Consider the following 18041-nt stretch of genomic DNA (forward strand, 5'->3'; position numbering starts at 1 on the left):
CATCGTCGTCGTCGTCATCATCATCATGTTGTTCAGCACCTTAAACAGTGTGCATTCAGGAGTAGGGCAATGTATAAATTGAAATTATAAACAAATAAACAAACAAATAAAGTGGTAATGCATCACTCAAGCTACGCCTGTCTATCTAAAGACATAGGGGGTCCCACCCCCAGGTGACAATAACCATTGGTAGAAAGAGCCTGCAGATACGATGGGCTGAACTAAACAGAAGTTATTGCCAAATTTTACAAGGCACGAAGGCAGGGCAGGCAGGGCAAGAGTGATGAGAAAGGGTTAAATTTCAACACAGTCCTCCCCTGTTTAAAGGGTCAAAATTTATCAGTGCAAGCACGAATTGCCAAAGCAATGCCAACACCTCAAAATCCCTCAAAAGAGTTTATGAAACTAAAAAAAAAATCTGTTCTTCCAAGGATCGCCAACTAGAGTTACCAACAGGATAGTTTTAGGTGGGTAGCCGTTTTAGTCTGCAATAGAACAGCAGGATTTGAGTCCAGTGGCACCTTAGAGACAAGTTACCAACAGACATGGAGAAAAAAAATATCCCATCCCTTTAACAGAGGGGATGTTATTTACCAAGCAATGCTATTTACCTCCATGCCATTGAAAAGTTTCAGCTGTCCATTTCCACATGTTACACCTCTGTCAAAGAAACAGAACATTTTTCTCTCTAGGCAATTGGCAATCATACCTAGTTTATATCCCACCACCCTAGGCACTGCCTTTCCCCTGTGCCACAGTGTTAATTTTTCTCGGTCTGGGAGCTGCCCTGAAGTAGCCATCTCACACAGTACGGCCACTCCTTCCCCTCTTAAATATGAAGGACAGTGATATAGTGATACTGGCACCAAATGGATAAGAATGAGTGCGATATTCATGGTTGCAAAAACAAGCACTTTTATGAGTAATTTGGCAAGGACCTTATAAAAAGAAATATGGCTATGAGGCCACACAATGTTTTGGACAAATTCTGTTAGGGTAAATGAGATCCAGATGTATTTAAAAATCTGATTACTGTCATTTATTTAACTAATTATGGTTTGAACAGATCTCTTTAGGCCAGATCCTCATGGATCATCTATCCTGATGACAGAATAGATCATTTTCAGCGCCTGGGCTGGTATAAACCAGGGCTCCAAGTGATCAGATCATTTGTAGAGCTTCGTTTGCTGCTTGGAGTGAGTCAGAGCAAGTAGAGCAGAGTTTCCAGTCCCAACCTGTATACACAGCAACCAGATACCCACTTGAGCTCACTGCTCTCACCCACCAGCACAGAGATAAGGATTGTAGACAAAACATTATTGTAGAGATTTTAGTGCCTCATATACAGGATGAGCTCTTGACATGAGAGACGCAACGCTGGAATAAGTTCATGTTTACATTGCTGAGCACTTTTAGCAGCCATTATTACTGTGATTGTACCTACCAACAATGGTAGGAAATAGTGCTATACAAAAAAACAGTAAATCATTCATTCCAACACTAAATAAATTTACTTAGATTAAATAAATCTAACTCAATGCAAGTTATTCCAAAGAGTCACAGAGGGTTGCGGACAATATACCCATAGCCAATATATCTGGTCCTGTTCACAACTTTGCAATGAACACATGTATATCTTGCACGTACAACCACATATCTGTTTATAATAAGCAGTCGACATAAATTCATATTACCAATCAAACCTGGCACCAGTACCTGGGGAAATGTGGGGTGTCAATCACACAGTCAGCTATATATGTGTTGAATGTAAAATGAGAATTACTCAATGCATAAATAAAGAAATATCAACTGTACATACATTGTACATGCATTCAGTATAACTTGTGAACAAGGCTTCTATGAACAGGTAATGGATACAGAAGGGGAAGCAGGAAGGTTGCATCTGCTAGGCCTCTCCCTGCCTAGGCACATGCAGCCATATATCGGCACAAAGGGTAATTTCTATCCATGCCTTTCCAGAATCTTGAAAAGCAGCATTTCTGATTGCATGGACAAAGTCTACACCCTCATAGTTTGTATGTGTGCAGGTTTTATAATGATATGAGGCTTTTTGCACCCAGGTAGGGGTGGGCCTGTAGGTGCAGTCCCACTCCCTCCCTCCACATGTTGCCTATATACAGATGTTTTACTATTCTACCATTGTTGGTTTTAGACATTTTTGAGGAGGAAGTATTTTGGTTATCATTTGTTACTATACTAGTGGCTAGTAAAATCCACTTGTGGGACATCAAGAATACTTCTATAACTCCTCTGTCTTTAATTCTTCAAAAGTGTACATGCAACCAGTGAAGGAGAAAATGTACCACAGGACCTATCCCATCAGCAGCAGCAGCGGCGTTTGGAAGAGGAGTTATTTGAGGGGATAAACATGCCATTTTCTTGGCGAAGCAAAACATGAAGAAACTGGAAGTGAGATTAGCACCCTGATTTCCATAGCCTATTGTCATGTATCTTTGAATGTGGAATATAAAGTATTTATAAAACATCTGGCTAAACAATGTCTCATGTGGAAGAACAACTAGCTGAGTAATGGCTGGTGGAGTCTGGGAAGGGGAGTTTGGTTCGGGGGATTATAGACTCAATGCACACTATAGATATAAAGTTTTGTTAATCCTGGAATTGTCGTTTGCTGAGGGGAGGATCTGTGGTTCAGTGGTAGAGTGGCAATTTCTGGATTCACCTGTTCAAAGGGATTAGGTAGTAGGTGGCATGAAAAAAAACTATCTGACACTCTGGAAAGCCACTACCAGTTTGAGGGGCCGGTGCTGACCTGGATGGTCTGACTTGGTATGCAGCATCTTCACATGTTCAGGGTGTTTAGAAACCAGCATCAGCCACTCCCTCATATTCCTTGGGAAGAGCTGGTCTGCCGTGCAGGTATAGTGCAGTTCTTCTGGGCCCGATTCAAGGTGCTGGTATTGACCTGTAAAGCCCTATATGGTTTGGGTGCAGCCTTCCGCAAGGACGGCCTTCTCCCATATAAAACTACCCATCCACTCCGGTCATCTTCAGAGGCTTTGTTTCCAATGTCCCCTACTATCTGAGGCTAGATGGAATTTTGTATGATGGTGCCGAAACTTTGGAACTCCCTCCCCTGGGAGATTCACCTGTCTCCCTCTGTCATTATCTTCCTTCAGCAGGAGAGGACATTTTTGTTTCCTTTGGCATCACCCCAGTAAGCTCTTATGGACCTCTTCCCTGGTTTGTGTGTGTGTTTATATGTATGTTTTTTTTATTGTATTTATATATACATTTGAAATAATATTTTAATGTTTCAAATGTTTTGAGATTTGTTGTTCACTACCTTGGGGACCCTATTTTGAGTGGAAAGGTGGCTTGTGTTTTAAATAAAATAAATAATAAATATACCCTATGAGAGCAATGGCCATGGCCTACTAACACCAGTAGGAATTAGCCACTGGTCATCTACCTAGGCAATTTCTTGTGTGACTGACTTGAAATGGATCTTTATGGGCAACTGTGTGGGCTGTCCGTTTCACAATTTCATGTTAATTGACAGCAATGGAGCTTGTTGCAACAGCTTCCTATTTTCCACTTGCCTCAGAGCCAAGCTAGAAGTGACGATTTACACTTGAACAGCAAGTGAACAGACTCACATGTATTCCTCCCTGTCCACTTGCACTCCACTCCATGTAGTGATTGAGTGGAGTGCAAGTGAACAGGGAGGAATACATGTGAGGGCCAAGCTACACATGACGAATGACACTTGAACGGCAAGTGTATTTCTCCCTGTTCACTTGCCCTCCACTCAATCCACTTGCCGTTCAAGTGTCATTCGTCATGTGTAGCTTGGCCCTGAGTCTCTTCACTTGCCGTTCTAGTGTAATTCATCACTTCTAGCTTGGCCCTCAGACAACTAAAATTACCACTGTAAGAGCTGTTCTCTTCCTTCCTCCTTTTTGAGTCACTGCTATGCTGGAACATGGAAAGAAGGTCATCCCCTGGATTTGACAACGTCTGCCCTGTCACATGAGTCTTCACCCTTGGGGAAAGATACAGGGTGCTATGTCTGAGTTCTGATATCACTGAGGCATGATTTCTTTTTCCTAAACAGTTTGTAGACATAAAGCAAGGCGCCCACCACTTACTGCTGGCAGGAGCGGCATAAGAGTTTCTGGGGCCCGCGTGCGCGCCCCCCGGACTGCATAATGATGTCACTGTGTGTGACATCATCATGCAGCAAGCTGGCCCCATTGGCCGGCAGGCGGCTGGGACAGCGCACAGAGGCTGCTCGCGCTGGGGAGGTTCTGCACGTTACCCCAGACGCCTGCTGTGCCTGGCCCGCGGCTGCTGCACCTGGCTGGGGGTGCAGCGGCAGTGACACGGGATGTGAGGGCTGGCAGGCTGCAGCAGCTGTGGGTGCAGCCTGCCAGCTCACAGAGTGCACCCCTGCCCCCGGCCCTCCCACCAGCGCCTCCTCCAGCGCCTCAGCGCTCGAGGTAGTGGCTGGATCTGCCTCAATGGGCGCACTGGCCCTGACTGCTGGATGCAATCAATTCAGGACCTGCAACTACTATTCTCAGCTAGTTTATTAAGTTATTATTAGCTCTGGGCATTCTGCATGCACCTCCAGAGCATCTTCAGAGTCCTTGCTCTACCTGGCTGTAGGTAGACTGAATGCCGTTTCTCCCTGCATGATGTCTTCAGTTCCCACTTTCTTCTTTGGGCACTTGTTGTGAATGCAGTTGCTCACATTCTTGTGGCTTGGCTAGAAGCTCTGCATTTTCTATGTTCCAAGTGCACAAGGCAGAAGCTCTGGCGTCTGCCTTCAGGTTCTTCAGAAAGCAGAGCAAAGCTTGTTGATAAGCAACGTGGGTGGAGATGAAGGGAAGCCAGATGCCTGGGGCTTTGTGGATTGCTTGCGTTCTGTGTGGCTTTGAGAATGACACAGGGGAGCCATTTGCTGTACCAAAAAGAGATGGAAAGAGTCCCTGAGTCACTGCTCCCAGCAGGGCCATCCAGGGTTTAAATGCCACAGGCAGGCCTGCCAGCAACTCCTGGGGCCATTGAAAGATGTAAACACAAGCCAAAAGCAGTGCAAACACACAACTGGCCCTTACAGGGCTCAGAAGGTCATTGGGCCAGTGGCCTAAACCACACACATTCCAGGTTCCGTTTTTTAAAGAGTACCAAGTTGCAACAGCAGCATCCTTCTTTGAGTCCAAACTAACAGCTAATATTAAGTAGGATAAGTTCTTTTCCTTATCTCTTAGGATGACCAGATTAGATGACCATCTTGCCTTAGTGTCAATATTTTGCAGGGGAATTGGCAGTGGGTGAGGTGGGGGGCTGGATGATAATACAGTCACTTGGCAGGTGCAGTTATTAAAAAAAAAATTAAAAAGCACAAGAAATGCTGTCCCTCACTGGGCCTCCAGCAGTAGGCAGCTATACTAATTATGTTTGCAGGGTCATTCTAAGCCATCATTTGCAAACCAGGATCAAACTGTGATTGGGACAGGAAGCGCAAACCAGAGTTTGCAATTTGGATTTAATGACAAACTATGGTTTGCTTTGATGAGGAAGTCATTAACTGAGTGAGATGAAGGAAGCTTATATCCTGGAAATCTTGTTGATCTTTAAGATTCTACTTGACTTGAATCTTGCTCCTTTAATTGAGTCTGTACATGGGGAGAGGGGAAGATGAAATACATCAATGAGCATAAGGTTTATTTACATGGTGCTGTTTGGTGTTATGTGTGAACCATATCTCTGACCCTTTCCCTGGACTAGGAATGCCTAACTAAACTTTGTGTTGGTCCAAAGGACTTTCCCAAAACAAAAGCCATGTGATATGCTTTATCAAGACCAACCAAAATGACACAAAACAATGTGCAAGCTTTCAGGTTCTCCAGAATTCCTCATATGACAATGTTTTAAAAGGGGGAGAGAGAGCTATTTTAGCTGTTTCAGGCCATGATCTTGAGGCCATTAGTCTGCTCCCATTGGTCAGTTGTGCAGACTTAGGAAGTACTAGAGTGGAGTTGGAATCAGACGTCCTTGGCTTGTGGGAAGAAACTGTGAGATCAATGACAGTCTCCAGTGTGAATTTTAAAAAGTGTTTTTTATATTCAGGCTGTGATGTATTTGAAGGATCAAAATAAAACTATATACTTTCACAGAGAACAACCAAAAACCTTGTGGCATCCACAGATATATGGAATATCCAACTGTAGATCAGAGGCCACTTTGTTAGAAGCATACAGTGTTTTTCTCGTTTGGCAGATATATAATATCCCCACACTAAACACACATACACACATAACATGGATATAGCACAAAAAATGTACAAAGTGGCATCTAAAGGCTAATGAATGGGATAGTAAAGTGGATCTGTGAGTCTTCCAAGTTTTTCCCTGAAACGTCCTCCATTCCTCTTTTCTTGTGCCAGTATCTTTTTTTTAAAAAAAATGTTCCTAAGCTATTAACAGGTCTTTTATTTTTTTCTCTCTCTCTCCTTTTGAATGAAATTCCTGCCAGCTCTGAAGGAGGGAGAGGGAGTGAGAAGAAAGTTTCTTCTAACTCCTCCCATATGAATCTCTCTCTGCCCTGCCCAGCCCAGCCTGTGTGAAACCCAATAACCAAGAGCATTCAACAATGCCTTCCCTTCACTGGCTGCATCCCTTCTGCACCAAGGAAGAACACCGGAGAGTGAGGGAGAGCTGTCTTTAAGGAGCCGGCTCACTTCCCCCCAAAGGCCAGAGGGAGACAGAGTTGGGGAAGAAGAGGACTCTCCAACACGGCATGCTTGCTGCTGCAGCTGGACCGAGGATGGCTAAGCCGTCCCCCTGGTGGCTTTTCCTGTCTTTTTCTGCCACTCTCAAGATTGTGTCTATGGAGCAAGGTGCCGTGCCCACCTGCCCACCCCAGTGCCACTGCGAGGAAGATGGCATCATGCTGTCAGTAGACTGCTCAGAGCTGGCTCTCACTTCTGTCCCAGATAGCCTGAGCTCCTTCACAGCCTATCTGTAAGTATCCTTTGCTTCGCTTTCCATAGAGAGGCAGAGTGAGAGGGAAGCGCTGATTTGCCTGGCAGTCTGGCATTTTGGTGCCACTTTTTGCTTTAAAAAAAAGTTTTCCACTTGCACATTAGTACCAAGAATAACTTTTAAGAGGAGCCCGCTATTATGACAGGACCTAGGGAGCCAACTCGTTTTTTCTTTCCCACCCTCCCACCCCCACGCACTCCCCTTGTGGTCCTCTGGAAAGCCTGTTTATATTGTGATGTTCTGCATGCTTTAGTTCTTGATTGCTATGGATCAGAGGAGACAGAGCTTGTTTGCTGGACTGATTCTGATTGTTTGGGAGCATAATGGAGTATTTATACTGAGTAATTACTGCAAACTGCTATGGGATCCCCTCTTTCAAACATTTCAAGAGGCAGCGATAACTTAGGGCTTTGCAGGCTCCGGGAATGTCAGGATCCAGCTTGTTCCCAGTGACTTGGAAAGTTAAGTGATCTTTGGGAAACATTTTCCAGCTCTGCCAGCTACAACCTAAAACATTAAAGGGAAAGAAGGTTTGACGTACGGCTTTCAAGTTGCACCAAGACATTGTGTTGGTCTCAGTGAGGCTCTCTCTAGGAGCTTATCTATCTGGGATTAGGGGACAACTCAAAAAGCCTGGGGAGCCTGTCAGGAGTGGTGCTTTTTGTTTGAATGAGAGATAAGTCACTCGATATATTTGTTCACTAAAGATTTAGAAAACACAGAACTTTACTGGACCGATTTTGATGCATGAAGATAACGCTGAAAGTCTTGGGAGGAGGGCTGCCCACGAGGCTCTGATTATTAAAAGCTTGCTTATTCCCAGAACAGCACTATAACAGGCAGTATTTCCTAGTGCTTACAGCAGATAACTTGGTGAAAGAGCTGGCTTTGAGTCTTGACTCTTCAGGAGAAGGTTGCTCACCAATGAAAGCGGGATGCATACGTGAGAAGAGGGTACTCATATCCTTAGAGGGAGGATTCATTTTTTTCTCCACAGCCTGCTCACCCCAGAGGTTGTACCAGTTTCTTCTCCCCTGTCTCAATGCCTTTACCCTCCTCAGTGCTGTCTGTCTGAGTAGTAATGCCATGTTGACCCCCCCTGGAAAGAGTCAGGGAGGAAAGATACAATTTCAGAAGGATGCTTTCATAGCTGATGGGGAAGCATGACACACAAGGATTCTGCTAGAATAAGCCATACACACCCATGGTACCCTGAGGATATTGGCCCCACAGAGCGCGTCTTAGAAGTAGGAACATTACATCCAAAGACGTGCCACAAACTCGTTTGACTGAATCATAACTCAGGCTCAGGAATATGCGAAGCTTTCCAAGGCAGGCCACTCCGAGTTGCGTGCCATCAGCTATAGAGAGAGGCTGCTGCTGATTAAAAAGTACTGTCAAGGGCCCCCGGCTCCCTCACCACCTCTCCTTTCCATGCAGCCTTTTCCTTAGTCATGACCAAGCACATCGCAAGACACAGAAGTCCTCTGTTAAAAGTCCAGATTGCACCACTCACCTTTCCATCCTCTTATTTCTCAGCTGAGAAAACTGTTGTAGCATAGCGGTTAAGTGGTCGGACTACAAATCAGCACTGCTAGTTTGACTCCTGTTACTGCCATGAGCTCAACAGGTGGCCACTCACCTCAGCCCCAGCTGTATTGTGGGGATAATAACAACACTGACTTTCTTTGAGCGGGGCATAAATCTGTCCAGAAGGGTGGTATGTTGTTGTTGTTGTTGTTGTTGTTGTTGTTGTTGTTGTTGATGATGATGATGATGATGATGATGATGATGATGATGATGATGATGATGATGTTACTCATTTCATAGCTTCTTTGGATTGCTTCATGTCTAGCCTTGATGGCAGCAAGATGCTTGGCAGACAGCTAAGAACCATTGTCCTATTTGTCCAGCGCTTGAGCTGGGGCTGCTGGGTTTAGGACATGGAACCATAGGGCTGAAAGTGACCAGAAGGTCACCAAAGCCAACCCCCTCAGGGAATATCTAAATGAGTGGTCCCCACAGGTGAACCCACAAAGACCAGACCACAGAGAACAGGAATGTAGAAGGTGCACCAAGTAAGTATCTGGGCACAGTTGGCCTGCTAGTGTGCATGATCTCAGAGTTAAGTATGTTGCACCATGCAGAAAGAAAAGCACAAACATGGATTCCTGTGGGTCAAGATCTTCTTGGGGTGATTTAGAGTGGGGGAAACAGCAGGAGAGAAATGGTTAAGTATCACTTTTGTCCACTCTTACTCTTCTCCCCCTGAAGCAGCTTTGTATTTTTAAAAAATGCTGTTAGGGCACTCTTATGTATAGCATGTAAGGTGTAGCTTACCTTTAAGGAACCACAAGTTTTTGTAACAGTTCTACCAGACTACCAAATACCACACACTATATTCCTGACTGCATGAGCCAAAGAAGAAGAGAGTTTGATTTGTTTTTCTATTTGTTGGAGAATGCAACAGAAATCCCTGTGTCTCACTTTGACAGTCAGATACACTGGAGGACAGGCAGGACTTTTAAGTAGAAGATACAATGCAACAGAAAAGATTTCTCTAGCTGACCAGACAGTGGCTCACAAATCATTATGATGGTTACAATATGGGGGATACTTGTAAAATACAATTTGGGCTTCATGTTCCTTTTCAACCCAATTTTTCTCTGACCTGGACTGATCAAAATTGCTTTGTACCCTTCTCTCATTCTGAACAAATCCATTCCAAGGAGTCAGAGGATGGTTTGGGCAAAGTAAGTTTAGTTTTGTTTTTCTAGGAAGCTTCCCTCCTGCAAAAAGTAACCTGGTTTGGACATGTGGTGGCGCCATTGCCAGATGTTTGTGGAAGCCATTCCTGTGCTGCAAATATTTTGTAAGGAAGGCATCCTAGTCCACTCAGGCGCAAATCTGACAAGTGGTTCATGTTCCTATGTGATGCTGGTCCCTGGTTATTTCTGGGGTACTGGACTACCATTTTGGAGCCAGTATTTGCAAATGCTCTGCTTCCCAAATGCAATGAATGTGTTGAAATGGGGCTGAAAGTTTGATCTACATTTATAGCAAGACTCCATATGGCTTACAAAATGAGAAGGTAGATTCTTGGGGCTAAGTGGAACACAATGCAACTGCACAATATAACGGCTTGGATCCATTGGAAGATTTCTGCAGGTGCTAGGATCCTCGCGGAAGCTGAGCAAAGTCAAATTTAGTATAACCCAAACTAGTTCCCCATTTGCTCAAGATGCTGTACAAGCAATTTATGAATGTTATAAAATATAGGGAGGAAAGTGCTCTATTTGTTGGAGAATGCAACAGTGTCTCACTTTGTCAGTGTCTCACTTTGACAGTCAGATACACTGGAGGACAGGCAGGACTTTTAAGGGCTATGTCCATTCACATTTCTGTTCATACATTGCTGAATCCAAGCCAGAAGTATGAAGGGTGGCCAGCTATGTACTCCGTACCCTGGTGACAGGAAGGGACATGAAGACCTGCAAATGCTCATCCACACCTTATGTTTAGGTCTGAAAACAGGAGTTCAAACTCCTGTTGGACGAAGGTCTCTGTGGCCCAACTCTGTGATTCTGAAACTCAACTGATCTGAAACTGCACCCAATGCTGTTTTCTTGGCAGGGGCGGGGGGGGGGGGGAAACGGGGGGGGGGAACCCCACACATATGGGATGGGTTTTTCCACTCATGTGCAACTGCAAAAGGAATTCAGTTCAGCAGTAGCTCTTAAATAATTTTGCAAATGGCTTCAAGATTCTGCACAGGTTTCTGGAATTTCACAGCCTGGCTGCAGATCTAAAACCCATGTGCCACTATTGGTTGCAGTCATGCTTCTTCTGTCCTGTCTTTCTGGCCTGTCTGAGGAGGTCAGGAGAGCCCCCACTCTCCAGGCTTTCCGCAAATGATGCAAAACTGAATTATTGAAAAAAGCTTTTTACTCAGATAGGAGGAAAGTATTGTAGAGAGGGGGTCTCAAATGCTTCACTAATGAGTTAAGGATGCTAAAGATGCTATTTAACATCTATATGTGCCCCCTCGCCCAGTTAGCCCACAGCTTTGGGCTGGGCTGTCACCAGTATGCGGATGACACTCAGCTCTATCTGCTGATGGACGGCCAGTCTGATCTCACTCTGGATTCCTTGGCCAAGGGTCTTGAGGCTGTGACGGTATGGTTACATCAGAGTTGCCTGAAATTGAATCCCCTGAAGACGGAGGTTCTATGTCTGGGTTGTGGGGCAATTGAGCTGGGGACCTGGCTCCCAGCCCTCAACGGGGTACAATTGAAACCTTCACCAATGGTGAGGAGCCTGGGTGTGACCTTGGATGCCACACTTTCAAGGGAGGCCCAGGTCACGACCGTTGCCAGTAGAGCTGCCAGACCCCCGGTGGGGGCGGGGGATCCCCCGCCCCCACCCTGCCACCCCCACCCCTCCCTACCTGGCCAGTGGGAGGGGCGCACCTTCCATGCGCGCCCCATGTGGTGCTGCGCGCCCCCACGCACAGCAACCGCCAGGATCAGGCCTGTTTTGGCCTGGATCAGGGCCCCTGTGGAGCGCGGGAGCATTCCTGCGCTCTGCAGGGGCCCACAACGGGCCCAATCCATGCCAAAATGGGCCCGATCCGTGCCAAAATGGGCACGGATTGGGCCCGTTTTGGTGCGGATTGGGCCCGTTGTGGGCCCCTGCGGAGCGCAGGAACGCTCTCGCGGTCCACAGGGGCCTAAAACAGGCCCAATCCATGCCGAAACAGATCCTATCCGTGCCAAAATGGGCACGGATCAGGTCCGTTGGGGTGCGGATCGGGCCCGTTGTGGGCCCCTGCGGAGTGCAGGAACGCTCCTGTGCTCCACAGGGGCCCACAATGGGCCCAATCCACGCCCCAACAGACTGCGTGGTGACGTCACTTCCCAGCAGCGTGCGCCCCTCCCCCCCCAGGTAAGAGCCAGGTCTCAATCTCCCGCTGGGAGATCGAGGGGGCCTGGCAACCCTAGTTTCCAGGTCTGCCTTTTTTCATCTTCGACAGGCCAGGCAACTGGCACCCTTTCACCCCAGGACCTGGCCACAGTAATTCATGCAACAGTCACCTCCAGGCTAGACTACTGCAACTCACTCTACACTGGGCAGCCCTTGGGCCTGACCTGGAAGTTACAGCTGGTCCAGAATGCAGCGGCAAACGTCCTTACTGGAACGCCAATTCGAGCGCACATTCATCCTGTGCTGTGCCAGCTGCACTGGCTCCCAGTAGAGTTCTGGATCCGGTTCAAGGTGTTAATCTTGGTGTTTAAAGCCCTTCACAGACTGGGATCTGCATACCTGTGGGACTGCCTCTTCCATTACGTCCCCTGCAGGGTGTTGCGCTCTGCAGACAAGCAACTCCTGGTGGTCCCTGGCCTGAAGGACATCTGTCTGGCCTCAACCAGGGCCTGGGCTTTTTCTGCCCTGGCCCCAGCCTGGTTGAACGCTCTCCCGCTGGAGATCCGGGCCCTGCGGGGCCTGTTACAGTTCCGCAGGGCCTGTAAAACGGAGATGTTCCACGAGGCCTTTGGCTGAGTGCCAGCAGGTGTCCTCCTTCTTCCATCTAAGACCACCACTTCTTCTGGGGCTGCCCTTGGCCATCTGCTATGCCCAGATACGGACTCCCAATATTTGTTTAAATAGCCTGCTCCTGGACTATTTTAATGATTTTTAAAAATATTATTGATTTTATGTTTTTTTGATTATAATGTATTTTTTAATGTTGTTAGCCGCCCTGAGCCCATCTGTGGGGAGGGCGGGGTATAAATAAAATAAAATAATAATAAATAATAAATAAAATAAAGGACCATATAGTTCACCACTGTGTTGCCTTGCATATTATCTGTTGCTCGAATATATACTCCTTCACCAGTGTTGCCTTGCATATTATCTATTGCTCGAATATGTGCTTCATGTTATCTAATGTCAGTCCTAGAATTGATTATGTTATGTTTCAGCAATTCTTCAACTCTGTATCGGATCCTTGCTAATGCTGCGTCTTTGTAAAATCCTATGACATAGTTGTGGAAATGTCCTTGATACTCTATGGAAATGTTCTCGATACTGATTGTACTAATCTCATGCTATGTAATCCCCCTTGAGTCTCAGTGAGAAAGGCAGACTACAAACAAACAAACAAACAAACAAACAAACAAACAAACAAACAAACAAACAAACAAACAAACAAACAAACAAACAAACAAACAAACAGGGACCAAGATTTTAGCAAAATGTATGCTTTCAGTTTTTGCATGAAGGCTGCAATTCTGTGCATGTTTACTAATGAATTCCATGAGTGGGACATGTTCATGTAAACATGTATATAGAATTATGCTGTTTATACACAGACCTAAGTACATTTAAAGGAACTCAGTTCCATTCAACTCTGTCCAACTTATATCTGAGTAAACATGGATAGGTTTTTAGATTTCATTCAAATGACAGCATCACCAATGACAGATTTTTAACACTGTAGTACTAAACCCAAAGATGAGATGGTCATGGAGCTCTGGAATATGTTGTAACTCTACCTCCTTCCTCCCCCTCCCCCCGCCCCAAATCTCATATTTTCCAGCCCACTGTTTCTCTTGGAGAAGTCCTATCTGCTTTCGTTTGAGTTAGAGAGAGAAAATAAATGAAATGCTACTGAACCAGCTTATGTAGATACAGCAATGTGTAGACATTTGAGTTTCATAGGATTCTTTATCAGGCAGAAATGAAATATAGTGCAATAAAGCCTCAGATGCACAAAGAGCAAATTAAGACGTGAAGGAATAAATGCTTATGTTATGATCTTCACTTTCTTTGGGGTAGATTTTTCTTTTAATCTTCCCCTTACACCCTCTGGGTAGTTTGCTGCCACCAGAAATGTATTATTCCAAAATATTTTATTCAAATTTCCCCTTTGGTAACGTGTTTAAGCATCAGGCTCCTTCTCAGTTCTATGTGGCCCTGAGGATATGAATGGGATATAGCAATGACAGCTACACTGGGATATAATAAAACAAAATAAATGTTTATTTTTCAAGAAGCGTATTGGTTTCATAAAAGTAGTTCTTAGTTCTTAAAGTTACTTCATTTACTCTCATTCACACAGCTGGCCTCTCTTTCCCTGACTGAGTGTCCTTTCACAAACATGCTCAGTTCAGGTTCCACACAGGTTATATTTCTCTCATAAACACTCCAACATATTCAGGCAGCACACAGCTAGCCTGCTTTCTTCTGACTCCTCCTTTCTCCCTGCACTCTCAGTCTAAACTGCATTCACTCCGCCCACAATCTCAGTCAACCAATCATATAGCTCACTCATTCCTCTCACCCCCACTCTTCACCTAGCTCAAACCAAGCATTTAAAGACACATGCACACATTTACTTGGAATCATTACAGCTTATATCATGGATCTTGAGATATTTCCAAAACTGAAACCCCTTCCCTCCAAGACTGTTGCTCAGTTCATGTTATAAAACAATAGAGGAAGAGGGTTTAAAAAGTGTCTGACGTGACAACATTGAAGCTCCTGTTTTGCAGGAAGACTGTCAAAAACATACTTAGTCATAGACTGCATCAAATGTACCCAACTATAAGTTATTGTTGAGAATAAGAAACTAAGCAGGGAAAATGGATTATCCCTTTGAGCAGATGTAAACTATCAGCAGAGCCTTGCAAATCAATTACTGATAATGTACTGTTTCAGGGCATTTTGTGCTTTCACATCATCATGATTATATGGGACGTGACCTTTGTAATGCTCTAAGAGGTCAGTGAATTCACCTCCTTCAGGGCTTTTTTTAGACAGCTCATACACAACTATTTCCTTGATCAAAGGGGTACACAGTAGTGGTGGGGGGGAAATGTTGGAAGAGTCTGGACATGTTTGCCATGAAGCCATGCTCTCTACTTACTGGGTTGCCCAAATTTCAGCAAGATTGAGAAACCATCCCTTGTATAAAAGGTCATCACTTCATTTCTATGAAAGTGGCATTGGAACAGTGTGACATCACCCTTTCTTTATAGTATGCACATTCCTATGTGCTTTGTTATGAGAGCTCCCAACCAAAGTGTTGTGAAATTCCCTTCAACAACCATGCCCTGCAGGATGAAGTTCTAGTAGAGCCATTCCATTGCTAAAGTTAATGTGTAGTATTTGTATAGGCAATTTTATGTGAATGAATTCACCAGGCTTTGCAATTAGCAGTTAGAAAGATCCAGGGCTGTTACAGCCATACAAGCCATCATGTGCAGAAACAAAAATCACATGTTACATTAGAATTGGCCTAATTATGCTAAAGCTTGCAGTGAGATTTCTTTCTGAACAGCTGGTGGAATGGGATACAATGTTGGTGACACCATCCCAGATGTGTCACCTTGCATTTTGTCACAGGGCAGCTGTGTTTGTTTACAGCATGTGAATGTATTTATTTATCTATTTATCTAGCATCATCTTTGGGCATTGCATTTTACATAGAACAAGAAGACAAGTCCCTGACCGGAGGAGTTTGCAGTCTAAAATTCCTGTCAAGGGAGACAGCAAATGAAAGAGAGGGAGGCCAGAATAAACTGAAGAAGCATATTAATTAAGGCTTAGCTCCAGTAGAGTACTGGGACAAGGGCTTTTGCCAAAAGCTTTATAGGAAAGGTGGGTTTTGAGGAGGGAACTGAAGTAGGAGATTGGCATCACACAGGTGGCCTTGGAGGCAGTTCAGACACAAGAGGGAAAGGGTGAGGCTATTTGAGGGAGCTGTTGAGATCACTGAAGGCAATGTAGCGGGAGAAGCAAAGGTTAAGAGTTCTTAAAGCAGACGACATTAAAACACTGCTATGACGCAAGCTTCTCTTAGTCCAGCTGCAAATGGAGCAAACCTCCCCCAAGTGCCATTAAGGGCTTCTCTGGACAGTCAATCAAATCATTCCCACACTGCATTTTTATTTTTGCCCTGTGCAATACTCCCTCAAGCCCTTTCTCACAGACAAGAGTGCAATATTGGGTTCTGCTCTGCCATTAAACCCCTTAAAAATATGCGGTCACATGAGTACAAGAGCATGAGACAAGATGAGCATGCCTTCTCCAAATATTCGTTTTAAATTGGCCAAAGGGTCTCCAAGCCTTTGCTGAGATGCAGAGGTACTGCTTTTTCTTCCCTCTTGCCACTGCCGTAGCCTTTTAAGCAACAGATGTTCAACTTGGCTCTATACGTTTTTCTACTCGGAAATAAGCCCCACAGACTTCAGTGAATTTACACATAAGTAAGTGTGCATAGATTGCAGTCTTCATGAGCTCAGGTGCATGCCCTTAAATTTGTCCAGGCTTGTAGCCAGAAATTTTATGGCAAGATACACTGAGGGGGTATCGTAAGTCAGCTCAAAACAGTAAAAACAAAATGTGTCCAATATGCTTAAACATTCTTACTTACAACACAGTTTTAAACAGAAGGACACCCTTCAAAGCCAATGGATTTGACTTCAACGGATTTAGAAGGGTATAACTCTGCTTAGGATAGCATTGTTAATTGAAATGGAATTGGGTTTTAAGTGCCAAGTGCCCAACCAAATTTTAGGATACCTCTAAGGATGGTCTGATACAGCCATGTTAGTTTCTTTTTTATTTTGTATGTTGCCCTTATCATTGGTTTTGGTTTGCCTCATGTATATGGCTGTTAATAATTTTTAATACACAAAAATATACAATTGACACAAAGATAATGTTGAAAAATGTGTTAAATTTACCCATACAAGTTTGCTGTAAGGAAAGAGAAACTGGTGTGATAACAAAGACTTAGGGTCATTTCCTTTAAGGGATAAAGAAAATTCAATAGGAAGTATTTAAATCCAATTATTAGAAATTTGATCTTATTCTTATCACTAACTGTTATTCCATCCGAAACTGAAAGACTGTATCATCTAATGTTGCATTATCTGAATGAATAATTTCTAAATTCACAAATATAAAGTCACAAAATCATAAGCGGTAATAATATTTCATCAAGTGATGTAGTAGATAAAAGGGAGGCCTAAAGAGCTGCAGGAGTGACAATAACGTAAGAGTGGAAAATGTGGTTCTGAATTCCCTAATTAATGGAGTGTCTAAGAAAAATTCAGGTTTTCATTTAATCAGGAGGAAAGGGGCAGGACCAGAGATTAACCTGGTACTGGCTCATATCATTCAGTCTGTACAATGCTGTTCCCTGGGAACTTATCTCATATTTTTCTAGTGATTTTTTTCTTAATTGTTTAAAAGGTTAGCTTTTGTACAGGAGTGAAGTGCTATGAAGCCACAAAGTTTACAAATGTATAACACCAAATATATAAAAATATGTTTTTGTGAAGTTAACAGACTTTTTAAAAAAAATTGTAACATGGTAACTATCCTTGAAAAAGTTGTATCCTTATTGTACTGAGTCCTTTTTTGATATAACTGGTATACCTATATTCTTCCCTCAAGAAATGCTGAAGGGCATAAAAGCCTGAAGGGCTGTGTGGATTAAGGTTCAAAACTGTGTTGAGAATGGTGGGATGAAGCAGATAGCTATTAATTGTGGAACCCACTGCCAGTGTAGGTAGTAATGGTCACTAGGACAGAGGGCTTAGCAAGGGCATGAAATAGCCTCATGAAGAAGTCCATCCATGGTTACTAGCCTTTATAACTAAAGAGAACTTGCACGTCCAGAAGCAATAAACCTGAGAATATCAGTGCTGAGATGAAAAATCAGAGGGAGGCCTTGCTCTCTATGCCCTGCTTGTTGGCCGCTCAGGGCCGTTGGTTGACCACTGTGTGAGACAGGATGCTGGACTTGGTGGACCTCTGATCCAGTACAGTACTTTTTATTTTTCTTACATAATCACTGTCACAAGTACAAAAACAATTAAGGTTCCAGAGTTTCACCAGCTTGTTAAGTCACTCCCTCCAACCTAAAACTCATTCCATAATGCCAGGTATATGAGTTCAGCAAGAGAAAAATATTCTGCTCATAAGAAGAGCCCTGACTAT

At 44.2% G+C, this 18041-nt stretch overlaps 1 protein-coding gene across 1 annotated transcript in view; it reads left to right on the top strand.

Annotated features, from left to right (window-relative positions):
* The first annotated feature begins 6775 nt into the window (after positions 1-6775).
* Positions 6776-18041, top strand: part of LGR6 (leucine rich repeat containing G protein-coupled receptor 6) — a 187419-nt gene continuing 176153 nt past the window's right edge. The window contains exon 1 of the mRNA XM_054981772.1: positions 6776-7010. Coding sequence (XP_054837747.1) covers positions 6787-7010 — 224 coding nt within the window. The 5' untranslated portion in view covers positions 6776-6786. The remainder of the gene's footprint in view (positions 7011-18041) is intronic.

Source organism: Eublepharis macularius, chromosome 5, assembly GCF_028583425.1.
Source record: "Eublepharis macularius isolate TG4126 chromosome 5, MPM_Emac_v1.0, whole genome shotgun sequence".
NCBI classification, from domain to species: domain Eukaryota; kingdom Metazoa; phylum Chordata; class Lepidosauria; order Squamata; family Eublepharidae; genus Eublepharis; species Eublepharis macularius.